The following is a 14,955-nucleotide window of genomic DNA, read 5'->3' as shown; positions in this document are numbered from 1 at the left end:
AGTTACACCTATCAAAACGGAAATTTTCCACACTATTAATTATTTTTCTCTGATCGTCACGACAAAAATTAAACGTTTTATGTAACGCATGAGAAAACTATTTAGCATGAAAATAAGTCTAATGTGTTATTATATTGTAAAATAATTTATTATTGGTTTAAATTTACGGCTTACGAAAACATGTGAGGTGAGAATTTTCCGGCAAGTGAAAGTTTTTGAGTGAACTAAGTCAGAGGTTAAGAACTACTGGGATTTTAGTGTAGGAGTTTGATAAAATTTTCTAGTGAGTTATGCCAGCTGCAAATTAATTGGGCAAGAAATTATGCTGCAATAAATCAAAATGAATTTGTCGATTAATTAAATTCATAATTAAAAGATAGCTTGCGCGGTTTTGTAATAATGAATGAATAATGAATAGGGAATCATCAAGTGAAGATAATTTCTCTAATAATATTACATGTAATAAATAAAGTGTTTAAAGCCATTGCAATTATGTTTTTTGTAATTTACGTTTATGTAATTAATATAAAATGCAATGCGTACATTAAACCATAAATAAAAATAATCGAAAATAGAGCAATAATAATAATAAGTGTGCTTTTTACATTTTCGTTTAGATTTTAATAAAATTTATTTCCAAAATTTAATACGGAGCAATTAGTAAGTGTTAATACGTCCCTGTGTTTTTACATTCGCATCAAACTGCAGAAATCTTCGAAACAGTGTCCTCTTGTGACCATAACTCAAACTAGTTCTGTGTGTTCACATGCACTAACAGGTTTCTACAGGACAGTTCTTGTCAAAGATTGAGATTAGAAATTGAAATAAACTTTGGGATTGTCTTTACAATTGTTCTGCAAAATTTTGAGGATATATGACATTGTTTGGTCCAATAAACAAAGGTTTCCGCCTGTTGCACAATGTTTCACAGTGCACCAAAATTTTTGAGAGATTAATCACATAATATCAAACATCTCCGCTATTTGTTTGTTTGACAATACATTATCTTATTTAAAGCGCGATTAGTCATTATCTGTAATAAAAAATATGTACAAAATTTTTAAGTGAATCACTGGCAAATTTTTAGGTTAAATGATCTTCCACAAAAGAAAAATGATAAATTACATAAATGTTAAAAAAATTAAACAACTATAGTACTCTGTTTACACGAAGAATAACACTGTGAAGAACACTGCTTCCATCGTCAGCGATGCTCTGAAGAGGGCAGCACCTTACCTAAAATCTGTTATTTTGGAAATTACTAATGGGCTATCAAATCATTATAAAGTATAGAGAGAGAGATTAATAATGTGTTTATTACCACTTTTTACACTTCTGTTCAATTAGCAGTGTTATTTCAAGTCTAATTGTCAATAATTTTATAGGTTTAGATAGTACAAGGTCTCTTATGAGAAGAAATAAATTTACCGTCCGCGCGAAGCAGCAAAATATTTAGCTTGAATTCGTAGAAACCAGTCATTTTTCAAAGAAAAATTTCAAGAATGTAAAATTTAAGCACTATTAATCACTGATATCATCGTGCGTGGTAATAACCTTATCGGGCATTGTTTTCAAGTTCGTTGATGCATTTTTGAAATGCTGATTTTCGTAAGGTAATTCCCTATCGTGAAAATTCATTGACACGTTAATTTGAAATTAAAAAACCGACAACAATGGAGAAGAACGTCCGGAACGCGACCCGGATACCGGCGCTTACGTTTGTTGATTTTATGTAATATCAGGATGTGCCGGAAAAGGACAACGCGGAAGTTGACTTGCGTCAATTTCGGTAAAAGACGTACCGTGAAATTAATTACCAATTTTACGAGCTCAGTGAATTATTGTAAATTATAGAGTTGGGATTTTTAGTTTTTTTTTTGGGCGGGAGGTACAACAAAAGCGAGCAAATATATAGAATTACTATAATATAAAAATAAATTAAATAAATAGCACAAAATAATAATAAATTAATAAGTTTCAGATCACAATTTCGAGATTCAATTTTTAAACACATATTTGTCACGTCCTTGATTTTTGCGACACTTTTGCACTTTGCAAGTTTTTTGTCGGTTTCTTGGATTTCCGTTTCTTCGTTAATAATCTTCCACTTCTTTTGAAAAAACTGACAGTTTTCTTGAAGAAGGTGATGTCCATGACATGTGCTGAGGTTAAGTCTAAGGATTTGTTATGAAGAGATTGAGGTATCCTCATCTTCTTCAAGGGTTTTTCAGGAACATTCCCGTTGAGCAGACTATACACTTCACATAACAGATTCCTCATATCGTAAGATATATTTAAGTAGATGTTATCACGTTCACTTTGATTGAAGACACTAACGGTGTCGGTTTGGATTTGCGCCCTTCCGAGGACTTCCAGAGTTCCCGCGAAGTACTCCAGCGCTTCGTAAAATTTTTTGTATTTCTGCTAAAGAAAGGGAAAATCAGTAAAAGTTAAAGCATTTTTCGAATTCTAACTTACTTGTTCGGATTGTTTAATTTGGCCAATCCACTTTTTAATTTGCAACCACTTGAGTTTGGCATTGGGGATTCTGGGTTTCGATGCTGCTCCGCTTTTGCCATTGTACAAAGCATCGATGTTCTTCATTGCTCTGGTGAGTCTGGTGACGAAAGTCTTTAGTTGTCTTTGGACGGCGACGGAAGCGTCTGTTGTACTTCTACTATGTCTAATTCTCTCGATGTGAGACGTGCAGGGTTTGTACCACCAAGGATCACTATTTTTAAAAGGATCAGTTTTTTTCGTTGGGGCACCCAACGAAGATCCGACGATCGTTGCTGCGACGATGATAACCGCGAATGTAAACGAATCTGAAAGGAAAAGTCGATTAGTGGTGCAACAGGTAGCAGCGCGGCGCCCGGAGCCTGACTCATGGCGAAATCCGGGTCCGGGGGCGGTAGAATTTCTCATGGCGGACCATGAGGACGGACATGCAATTTACGTGAAGCGCAAGGTATCGCGGCTGCCGACAGACTGCGAGATCTGTGGCATGGGGCTCGAGGACCGACCGACACATTCTTCTAAACATGCTATTTGTTACAGTCCACTCTTTGCGACGCGGAAATCTTCGAACTACTCGTTCCAAATTTTTATACACTTATCACTTCACTATTATAATTACCTTGTGAGAAAACTAACGCCATCTACTTGACACTTGATACTTGATTGTTTAATATTCTTGGAAAGAACTTTACATTACAACTTTTATTTGATGAACGAGTATTTCGTGGGTTCGTTGCTAATTCTGATAGATTCGCGCAACCCGTCTATATCAGGAATGATTCAGCCAGGCGATAGTACTACTACTTATACACACAACAACATACGGGGAGTGGGGAAAATTCCTCCTATTATTCTTCGGATACAGGGGTATGAATCTAAGGGCTAGTGAAATCGATTTAAGCCAGTTTTAATTAATTATTTTTGACATTTCTAATAGGCGATTACCAGTGGGCATACGATTTCATACAGAATTACCTCAAGTACTTTCTCTATCTCTTTTATTTTGTTATCTTATTTTTTTTCACTTGAGCTATCAGCGAATTTTCGAAAAAAATCTACGGCCCTTTTGGCATTTTGAAACCAGCGGTCTTGCTTTCCCATCCTGCTCGTAACTTTGCGTCATAATCTCACGAACATGACGACGCTCCCTCCGATTTTCGTATTTGTGGTTATTGAGGCGTCATCGAACATGCGGCAAAAGAGTCTGCTTATTTGCTTTAGATTTTCTTGTATGTAAATTTGTTTTTTCAACATCGGCTAAATTCGTCGCTGTCGCCTCCGGCTTGCACGTGTTTTAGTTCCTTTTCGACCTGTCAATTGAACAATCAATCGTCCGAAGACATAAATTTAATTTAATTTTTTATTTCGCGCGATTCGTTAAAACTAAACTAGTTGAAGCTGGCGCGTTGTGAGGTAAGCATATATAATAGTTGACATATAATTAGGTCTAACGCTGGATGACTATTGTAAATTGGTCTGACTCACTAAGTTCATGATTGGTATTCAGATTTTGTGTTTTCAATCGATGTTACGCGAAAGAAACTACGTTCACAAAAGCGGAGTTTCGCGGGTACCTTTTTTTATTGGTAATCTGGATTTTTCGGTGTCTCATTCGACTAATAACTAACAATGTTTACATAAATAAATGAACGGAAATTATTGTTCAAATAGCACAAAAATCATTCACCTTCACAACTTGCTGTAACAAGTATGATACTGAACTTATTAAAGTAGTCATCTTGTCTCCAAAATTTTATCTTATCGAGTCATTCGTAAAAATAAATCCGTGAATCAAACATTATTCAAATTGCAGTGCCCGAATGCAACAGACAACCAAATTATATGTGTTAAATTTTTTGACAGAATAATGACACGAACGGATCTTCCCAGACACAACAAAGTTACATTCGCTTCAGATTTGGTTAAATAGTATGACGCGTGGTCAAATATCCCACAAAAAAAAAACAATCGTGCATTCTGCTCTTTGTTCTTTTACGTAGGTTTATGCAAATTGTTTCAATTAATGCATCCGTGATTTTTTTCTTCATTTACATGCCCAAAAACGAAAATTCACTGAACTCAGCTTGTGGTAATACTAATAATTTTTTTTTCAAAGAAGCGTGGATGGGTCTTTCTGACTTGGAATTGCGTAGTTTCCAAAGCAGAAAGTTTGTTAGATGAATTTTCTTTCGAGGTCATTTTCTTGCAGCTCATTTGCAAAGCTTCCGAGAATATTAAGAAAATGTGTTTTACTACGCTGCTTTGGTTATAAATCGTTCTTTTATTGACATCTAAGACCACAGATACAATTTTAATTCTTCCACAATTATTCACTACATGTTAAACTAAAATTAGAAATAATGAGCCAATAATGAAAAATTAAATTAATTTTTTATGGTAATTTTTTATTGAACACAAAGAATTAAATTTGTTTCGATAACAACCGTTCTCTGCAAATTACAGCCGACTCCAATCAAACTGCTGCGAATGCAGCGAGTGGTCAATTGATAACACTGCGGATTCAATTCTGGGTGTTCTTTCGACGCTTTCGTTTATCTTATGTTTAGTTTAGTCCTCATGTAAATAAGTTCATATTCCACTTCTTTCTGTTGGTGACAGATTATCGAAAAAATATGAGAATGAATCATCAATAAATCCGCATTTTTACAACTTTGAAACTAAAATAAAAATTTGATGCTCTGTATAAAAGTCTGAATCTACAGTTGCGCCTAGACTGGTCATTATCCTCGCTACGCCTTTTGTCATTTCTTGCGCTTTTATGAATTTGGCTCCGAAACCTCGTCGCGACGTCGGCGTCTGGCACCTTACCCCAAAGAAACCGTAAAAACGCCGAGGTAATTGCCTGCCGGGCCAGCTCTGGTGATTCGAAATGTTGCGTGATAAGGTAAACGGATATAATCGTCGGGAGTATGTAATTGGGCGTTACATATGTATGAAAGAGACAATCACGTCATATTAGTCCGTCTTAATGAAGCAGGTAATGGCGGGTTCTTACACGCAGCCAGCGACAGGGCGGCCTGCTCATTAGTGTCGGATCCGGCAGGACCGGCCCTGCACGAATCCATCGGGGCACTAATTATTCTCACTTTCTCTCGGCATTTTCCATGAACTTATGTAGACCACTGTTTAGAAGTGTGTTGAAGACTCGATATGGTATTCCTGCCGCGCATAACGTAATTTAGGCTTTTCTCTCCGGAGCCGACCCTGACTTCTGCTATCTGGTTCAGGGGTGCCGGTGGTCAGCCCTGTTCTCGTACATTCTGCTGTCAACGGGCTAATCGTCGGACACATCTGGAATGCGCACCCACGTCGACGCCCTCCGTCCCATTTCACTCCATTATTCAATGTCATTTTCTTTTTGGTCCTCATTGCATACATCGTCTACCACCGAAACCAATGAGGTTCGATTCTTCTCGCGCTTTCTTGGCCATAAACACAACAATAAATGGCAAATCGTAAATAAGGATTATATTCACCGAAATAAATTTTCACTGCAACATCTAATGAAATTGTGTCAACGAAATATTCGTGGGTGGCTGGAGGGTTTCAAAAAGCAATTTTCATCACGGACTCGAACTGGAAAAACCGTAATGTCACAAAAATATGGGCCAAACAACAATTTTATTGTTCAATAAATTTTCATGTCGGCTATTTTGTGTTTCGTAGTAAATATTAATTATTAGGATTATAAAATAAAGTTTTTACGTCCAAAATTTTAATATTTTTAAAAATACAGTACACTGGCGATACCGTGAATACGGGCTAACGTGAACACCATAATTTTAATACACAACCCCGGTAACGTGAACATTGTTAACTCGATTAGTAATTTATGCTGCGTAATTTGGCATTTGGTGACGTTTGCTAAATAAGGTTATGTTATGTATCTTCTAATTGTTCCAAAGTCCCAGTATTTCACCCAATTCTTGAGCAATAATTCGGATAATTACTAAATCTCTTAATCGTTAAGCAATCCTTTTTTTCCGAATTAGTGTTAACAAAGACATTTCAATTTTCAGAACGAGGATTGTGATTTTTGGCATTGTCATTTTTAATGACAGTTCTGTAACCTGATTTACATTAACAAAATTTTGCTTATCTCAGTTTTTTATGATCAGCAAGGGTACGTATGAAACATGGCTCCTCCAGAAACAAAATTTTTAAGTTTAAGCGTAAATGCACAAGTACGATGTTGCTAAATCTACAGTTTGTAAGATTAAACTGCAGATTGCTAAAATTCTCAAAAACGTTCTTAATACATTCGGTGGTCCTAGAAAATAAAAAATACTTAAGAAGGCTAGTAAACCTAAAGTTCGTTTTTTTAAACCACCAACTCCGCACTTTCTTACTATTTTACAACCGGTAACGTCGTCGATGGTGATTTTCTGTTTATAAAATTAAATAGGTTAGTTGTCTAATTGACAATTTGATTACACATAACGGCCATTCAGGCTGTGCCGAGTCGTTTTACTATTAATCTTTTGATTTGCAATTCAACAGACTAAAAGAGACGTTTTTACCGAAAACGCAACATAATTTAAAAAAAAAATTGTCATTTATTTGGCATTTGTTTTTTCACTAGACAATCTCTTTAAACGACGTTGCCTGTTAAGATTGCGGTGTTGGTGGTTTAAAAAAAATGAACTGTAAATTGGGCCGACGGAAATAAAGTAAATTACTCATTATTCGCATTTGAAAAGTCTCAAAAGAAGCTAAAACAGACAATACTTTAGTTGATTTTCAAGATAGAGTCATAATTAGTTCACACTATCGCGAGTCTACTGTATAGATATACGTCAAAACTTATATGGCCGAAACATTTCGCATTGCGCCGGTAAATCGCTCCATTGATTAATCTAATCTCATATTTTATCGAAAATTTAGATTGTCAGTTTTACACTAGGTCAAGGTAAAATATCGAACCAGACAATAAAATCGATTTTAAAAAACTAGCTTCAGGTGCAGCTAATATTTAAATGGTGATATATTTTTTTGTCGCTCATAAATATTACAGAAGCAAGTAATTATGCAAATCAAAAACAACACCTGATCTGTTTGTTTAAATTAGTAGAAACAATTTTACTAATTCAATTTCAGTGTGTCGATAGTGGAAAACCGATTTAAACATACGTTGAACTTAAATTTACGACTTGAATTTTATTTATGAGTGGAGTAGGTATAAATTATTTATGACAAGGATAATTTGCAATTATTCCGTCTACTATAATTTGTAAAATGTTCCACGCGAATTTGTGAGAATGCAAGAAAATCGCGCTTGGTCTTTGGTACAAGGGGATTTCCTTTGACGGTGCACTAAACACAAAAATGAATCAATGGAGATAAAAATAGTAAAAACACATAAATTAACATATTTATTAGTTCCTTGTCGCGTTGTTTACATTATACCATACCCAGACATGCGATTCTAGCATTCGCGAATTAAAATTGCAACGTTTTTCTTTGCAAGAATTTTCTTTTGTTGAGCGGCACCTGCATAAAGTGTAAGAGTATGTATAATAATTTCACTTGCAATGAGACATGTGTAGTACCTATCCTCGCCCACTTCCCTGCTACCCATTCATAAATGTAGAGACCATTTCTCACACCTGATGGCTAATTTGCATAGTGCACAGACTAGAAAATTTATCATACAACCATAACCAATATGCTTCAGTCGAGAGTCGGCACACAACCCATTCAAACAAAAAAAATTAATTATCGAGACACTGGAACTTAATTTCGTATCATCACCTTGCAATAGAAACACAGAAAATGGTGCAACATTTTGTAAAAGATAACAAAATCTATCGATAATAAAATAATCGGTGCACGCATTATAATAATTGTCGGGCGGAGAGACAATTCCGCAAAAAATTGCAGAATTTATGGAAACTCCAATGAAAATTTAAATTGCAAATTAACAATTAATGACAATAAGCTGTTTGCCTGCTTGCGTTTTCTTGATCCGATTTCATTAGATTGGGGAATTTGATCGAAAAGTTAAATAAGTGGAGCATAAGACGTCTCATTACTTGCAGTTCTTTGACAACTCAACACCTGGACTTTTAGCTACATATTTAATATTCCGAATTTATTACATTCTGATATGTTATTATTCAATTTATACGCAGAAAATTCCATAATGGAATTATTCCATTTAGGGAAACTCCAACACAAATTAACATTACAAAACGTCAATTACTAGCCGCAAACGGTTTTATTCTGCTTCACTCATTCACACGCGTATACTTTCTTTGCCAATTAGTGTGGATAAAGCAAGTCACTCAATTATAATACGCTTCATTCTGTTCTTGCCAATAAAACGAAAAATATGGGATATTGAAAATTTTAAGTACAAAAATTCAGGAAATTATGATTAATTTAATTACAGCATCGCTGGAAGAGAAGAAAAAAATAAATTACAAAATTATTCTTTTTTACATTAAACATTATCAAGCCAATCTGGTTTATAAATGATTTACTTATTTCATAAAAGCTTTTCACTTATGTCAACAAAAACAAATATCTATATTGATTCTGGTTTAGCAATTTTACTGCAATGGCTTATTATTTATTATAAGTAATCACCGTCAGTTTTATCGGTTCTTAGCTTATATTTTGTATTCTGGCCACTTGAGTAGCATTTTGAATTTTTCTTAATTTGGAAATAAATTTAAAAAATACCCACTTGACCGTCGGCAAGAATAAAATTTTGAGTTGTTATTTGTTTATAAACTTTGTTGTAATTTTACAGTGTTGCAAATGTATCGTCACTGGGAAAAACCTATTCCAAAAGCAATTTTTTTTCTAACACACCTTCATTTCCTGAAAGAGTGTTTGTTTTTATAATTGTTCACACAACAAACGTAATGCAATGGCATCGACATATTTCCCGGAACTAGATCTCGAAGATATAGAAATTAAGATATTAAAAAGGCGTTCGTTAATTTAGTAATAAAAAAATTACATAACGATTATAATTATGTTAAACTTTTAATTGCTAGGAAATATGCATGCGTCATTTCCATATGATTATCCATCTTCCTATTAAACCACACAGAATAAATTAAAGTGAAAACCTCAAGATTGCTAAGAATTTGAACAATAAGAATGAGAAAGGAAGACAAAATCCAGAACGAGTTAAAAAAGAATAAAAACAAACGTATGAAATAAAAATGGTCACCGATTGCGTGCAGATAATGCAAGAGATCTTATACTGTCACCACCAGATAATTCATACTTGCGGATATTATAATGATGTCATTATATAGAACATTTGTAATTTGCTAATGAGGTTATGTACACTATATATTGTTATTATATGTACTTGCAAAAACTTACAAAAAATTTGCGTCTTCATCTTCCGGGACACTGTCACAACCACCTTCCTCACTTATCTTTGGGATTCTACTGTCAAGGTGACGAACTGACCACTTTATTAAAAGCCGAAGTGGGGTTGTTCAGGTACAGTAGTTAGCCCCCACAAGCCAACATTAATCATTCAGAATGTATTGTGACAGACTTATAAATTTTAATACAAACAAGTTTATTGCAGAGAAATTTAACTTAACAGTACATATTTATGAAGATTTATTGGTGGCAATTTAGGGGGTGTTTCGGAAGTACAGGTAACACTAAGCCGAAAAAAGCTACTTCATGTTCCGGTGCAACATGACTATATGATAACTTTATCAAAGACATGTGGTCGGCTAACTTAAATGATATCTCCAGATTAAAATAAAACCGCGGCGCCTCGCCGAGTGTGCTTATTGCTCTTTTGTTGTGTCTAAAATCTTATTCAATCTTATCACCACCGAGTTTTGCACCACGTGTGGGGTTACATTTCACTATTATTTAGGTATAATTTTATAAAGGGACCGAAAATTAAACTAGAGTATCGACTGAAACAAAGACATGACACATAATGACAAATTGGTGTAAAGATCATCTTATGAAAACCTGTGATCATAGTGTCATTAAACTCACAAATACTTCATCAGAATTATAGATTGATTGATATGACATAGCGGTGATAATATCAAATCAGATAACATTTTGTTACAAAATATTTCCGCACAAAAATGTCATGTTATCTGATTGGTGGTGATTCACCCAATTATCAATACACACGAAATTTCACCTATTTCGCTTGAAAAAAATACAATGTTTGTTATCTATAAGAGGAATGTTTTTCCCCCAATTCAACAGGTTTATTCTTGTGATGCACAAATTTAATCTTATTAATAATCATATTATCGATAGACACGACTCATAAGACACTAGACAAAAGTCTGACGCCAAAGATTAAGATAATGCTTTATTCGTAAATAAATGTCAAATAGTTTAAAGCTTATTCAATAGATATTTTCCAATAGTTGTGCAACTTTAGGGAAACCCCTTGATGGTAAAATACGATATACTAATACATATTTGTAATTATTTAAAAATTAAACTTGAATATATTTTGAAAACGCATGCTAATTTGAAGAACTTTGTACTATTTGTGTTATTTAATGGATATACTGCTTCCTTGCATATTAAAAATAGAGTAAATTCATACCATGTCTCAAATGAATTGTTGCATTTACAATAATTAACATTAATTAAGCGTACTAATGGTTCTGTAAGTATCTAGAAGTGGGGTAAAATGGGGTGGTGAAACAAGATGGAGAATTGAAACTGCATACCAAACCGGTAATGCTATTTCCTGAAAAAATGTGGTATTGCAGGACAAAGAAAGAAAATGTTTTGCAGAGCGGTGACATTCACTTCATTTTTTTCAGTTCTGTACAATGCGATGAGATACCTAATTATTATTCTTTGCAATCGAAAATTGTATTCACTTGAAGTTCTATCACTGGTTGCTTTCATTTAGAAATTCTCTGATTAATGCTTTTTCATTTCTCAAGAATAATTACTACATAAAAAAAAACAAATAGGAAAATGTTGTAAAAGCAGTTAAAACAAGTGAGAATACGAAGATGATCAGGCAAATTACAGCCTCGTCTGCATACAACGGAATAATTTATTTTCTTATTTATCACACATCAAGTCTATGGAAGTGTACATAATTACCTACTTCATATTCCAGTAAATACAACAATAGGTATTCCGTATTTGTAAAATTGGTCACTGCTTGTGATCACACGTGCACCGCATCATATCGATGACGGTAATAATCAGATATTGACAGAAAATCTCACATTTTACCAACCACTTGTTCTAAGAGGATGAAGCTAGAAAATTTTAGATTTTGTTTTTATTTAATCAGTAATCAAAATTTATCGACATTTATAATAGAAATGAGAGCTTTTTTAGTAATCGGTCGTTTATTGATTTTTTATAAACAGAAAAATTAGCCACTTAATAAATCCATATATAGGTATTATGATAAGAAATTCTAGATAAGAATTCATTCATCCCAACACACGTGTGCTTAAATACATTTCTCATGACAAAGTTACCGGGTTTATTACGACTGCAACCGTGATAAGAAAAACACCGTCACAGATTCCGATATTTGAAATGTTTTACGGATGTAGCTAGGTATGCTGCACTATCAAAATTCCTTAAATTTTTTAAAGTTTTGCCACCCACACGTCAACGTGTTATTAATGAGTCATATTGCTCCTTATCATTCATTAATTAAACGTTAAACCGTTTGTTTTCGCGAGAATGGAGCCTTGCACGGCAACAATCATACATAATAATAGATTAAATAATTAACTGAAAATCAACACTAGATGAAATTCGTTGTCGCCAAATTAGCATATTTTCAGCGATAACAAAAAATAAAATAAATAGGTACCTATTTGAAAGTGTTCATTTTAATTTATCTTACTAATCTTAATTACACTAATAAATTTACGAAAGATTACTTAAGAAGTTTAGTTTAGTCCTTTTTGGCTACGGATATCGCCTTCTCGAAAAACATCAAAGTAGGTCATAATCTTTGAATCTGGATCCACCGGAAATTCTTGGGACATCTATAGCAGCCGATGAAACAATACTAACGTTTAAAATAAATCTTTCAAGTGTTAGCTAGTCATTAATACTTCCCAAAGTAAATAGACATAACTATTTAAAATTTCTTCCGAGTAATCCTACACCTAATAAATAAGTCGCGCAGTTCCAGTACAGTATCTACTAATAACGAGCCACGCTCAGTTTATTCAAAGCAGCTCGCTCCTGATGAATGAATTGATGAACTCACCAAACATTCGGCTAAACTGACCTCGACATTGACTTTGCATAAAAACATAAGTTATTAACACTGAATGATTATAGGTTACTACGATCGCTGGCATAATTATCCTCTAAACAACAATATGATAATGACTTCTTTCTACAAAAGCGAAAAACGAGGAAATCGTCACGACAAAGACAAAAAGAACGTGTAACATTAGTGTAGGACACCGTGATCGTAGTCAAGTGGGCACAGCAATTACGTTCCACCGCAGGCGAAGCACCTGCAAAAGACGCCTGTTCCTGCAAGAGTGTCGTAGGAGACCAGAATTTTAAAGCTATTTCAAAACACGTGCAGGAATGGTAACAAAGGCAAAATCATCCGACAATCGGGGAAACAACATCGTCAGACTTTAAAATAAATATTTGCAGTCGTAAAAATTGATCTTATCGGATTTAAAACAGTCCGTCACTGAAGCAAATGACCCGGAAAAATTCTACCGGACATTTGCATAATCGTGAACACTATCGGTTATAAAAATATCAATTGAATCTAATCGGACGCATCCTTTGCCAGTCAGTAAAGGAAATTGCATTGCCACTGAGCGTTTTTACAGATCAACTCTTTCACCTGTGCTTTCGTCTCTTGTCCCAGTGTTGAAGTCACTGATTTTCAAACGGCATTTATTCTAATCATGAAAAGTGAAAGCCCACGTATGGAATTTGAAAACGGAATTGATGAGATCCTGACTTAAGCTCATCACGTGTGACGCTTTGAATGTTTGTAAAAACTCGTTTATTTAGGTTTTCATTCCCATAATTTTGGCGCACAACACACGTCACTGTAATAAGTGTGTGTAATAATTTACAAAACTGCTAACATTACTCTTCATCTATTTTTAGAAAACTAGTCAATTTCTTCCCCATTTGTGGTGAAATACAGATAAATCTAAACAATACGATCATCATTTTTATTTAAAAGATAACTAAGTTAATTAAATAGACACCTTGTAGATAATCTTTGAGCAATCAAGAGGTGAATTTTATAAGAAATTTTAAAATATAAGTAAGTAATCATTGATACGTTTGACTGCAAATTTTCTGTTCAAATTAGAAATAAGTATTATTTTAATATTAGCCCATCTATCGGGTCATTAAATTTCGCTTTGTTTCTCTTGAGGAGTAACAAGAAAAAAGACTAACGTCACGTACGCCACCATTCTGGTGATTTAGCTATTTACTTAAAGCATAGATATTTTCGTTTCATTTCCTGATGACTATTCGGATGAATGATCTGCAGAATATGCACAATTTCCTTTAAAACTGTGAATCCCAATACAAACCAACCATAACATTGGTTAATAAAGTTTCGCATTTTTTGTTTTATTATCAAGAAAATGAAGACTCATAAATTTTAATTTAATACAGCCGATAATTGCATAAAAAAATCATCATTACAGCATTGTAATCACCAGAGCTGTTGTTAAATTTTGGAAATTTTTGGTTTGTGCGTAAAATCAAATTTTATGTATCATTGACCCTAGTCTGTATAAGTTGCTAAAATTTTGGTCGTAAGTTTTATTAACGAAAAGTATTTTTCTTTCTTTTAATCTATTAAAATAAGCTATTAACTTAATAGATAAACGGAAATAAAACAAGATAATGAGTACCTACAGAGCATGTAAAAATTCTTCTATTGCACATAAGTAACTCATGAATATGTAACAATTATGATTTAAAATTCTATAATAATGCAATAACTAAGAAAAACACGTAAATCTCACTAAAGACGTCAAATGTGGAAAACTAAAACAAAGAAATCTTCCCATGAATCAAATTTTGGAAAATATCGTTTCCAGCAAATTTCCTTATGATTTCATTAAAAATTAATAAATTAAAACTATGTAATAAGCAGGAAAATACAATAATTTTTGTCGAGGTATTTCCTACGTTTTCTTGAGAGAAAAAACTAAACTTAGGATATTAATTCTAAACAATCCCAATTAGCTTTTAAGTATAATTTATGAGTTGGTTACGTTTATAGGTATAATTATTTTTCTTCGGAGCTTCCATGTGATTATCTGTGGTGAATTTGCGTTTTCTCTGACAAGCCCGATTGTGGTAAAAACATAAAATATAAAGTTATTAGTTTGATTTGATTCTATCAATTTTTTCAGTTGACAAAAAAAGTTACATTTCTCTGCTTGACTTGCTTTCAACATGACAATAATC

The 14,955-nt window shown here is 33.6% G+C and overlaps 1 protein-coding gene across 4 annotated transcripts; it reads right to left on the bottom strand.

The window, feature by feature from the left end:
- Positions 1–1,937: 1,937 nt before the first annotated feature.
- Positions 1,938–4,085, bottom strand: LOC148172630 (uncharacterized). 4 transcript variants are annotated; one of them, XM_088038943.1, is made up of 3 exons: positions 3,137–4,085; positions 2,479–2,825; positions 1,938–2,424 (listed from the first exon to the last, which is right to left on the bottom strand). In XM_088038943.1, the coding sequence occupies exons 1-3, from the start codon at positions 3,156–3,158 to the stop codon at positions 2,020–2,022; spliced, it is 774 nt and encodes a 257-aa protein (XP_087895069.1). In that variant the 5' UTR covers positions 3,159–4,085; the 3' UTR covers positions 1,938–2,019. The 4 variants fall into 4 exon arrangements, with proteins under 4 accessions (XP_087895069.1, XP_087895070.1, XP_087895068.1 ...); XM_088038944.1 differs by lacking the exon at positions 3,137–4,085 and adding an exon at positions 2,885–3,096; XM_088038942.1 differs by lacking the exon at positions 3,137–4,085 and having other exon boundaries at positions 1,938–2,421; positions 2,479–3,098.
- Positions 4,086–14,955: the final 10,870 nt, after the last annotated feature.

Source organism: Gnatocerus cornutus, chromosome 6 (assembly GCF_029298725.1).
Source record: "Gnatocerus cornutus isolate USDA-ARS CGAHR chromosome 6, icGnaCorn1.1, whole genome shotgun sequence".
NCBI classification, from domain to species: domain Eukaryota; kingdom Metazoa; phylum Arthropoda; class Insecta; order Coleoptera; family Tenebrionidae; genus Gnatocerus; species Gnatocerus cornutus.
The sequence above is the reverse complement of the archived record's forward strand: the minus strand, read 5'-3'. Positions and strand labels throughout refer to the sequence as shown.

Excerpts from the sequence above, each read along its gene's own strand:
- LOC148172630 (XM_088038940.1), bottom strand. The coding sequence starts at position 2,925 with ATGAGAAATTCTACCGCCCCCGGACCCGGATTTCGCCATGAGTCAGGC. Across the intron at positions 2,425-2,478 it reads AAATTAAACAATCCGAACAA|CAGAAATACAAAAAATTTTA; the intron begins GTAAGTTAGAAT and ends CCCTTTCTTTAG.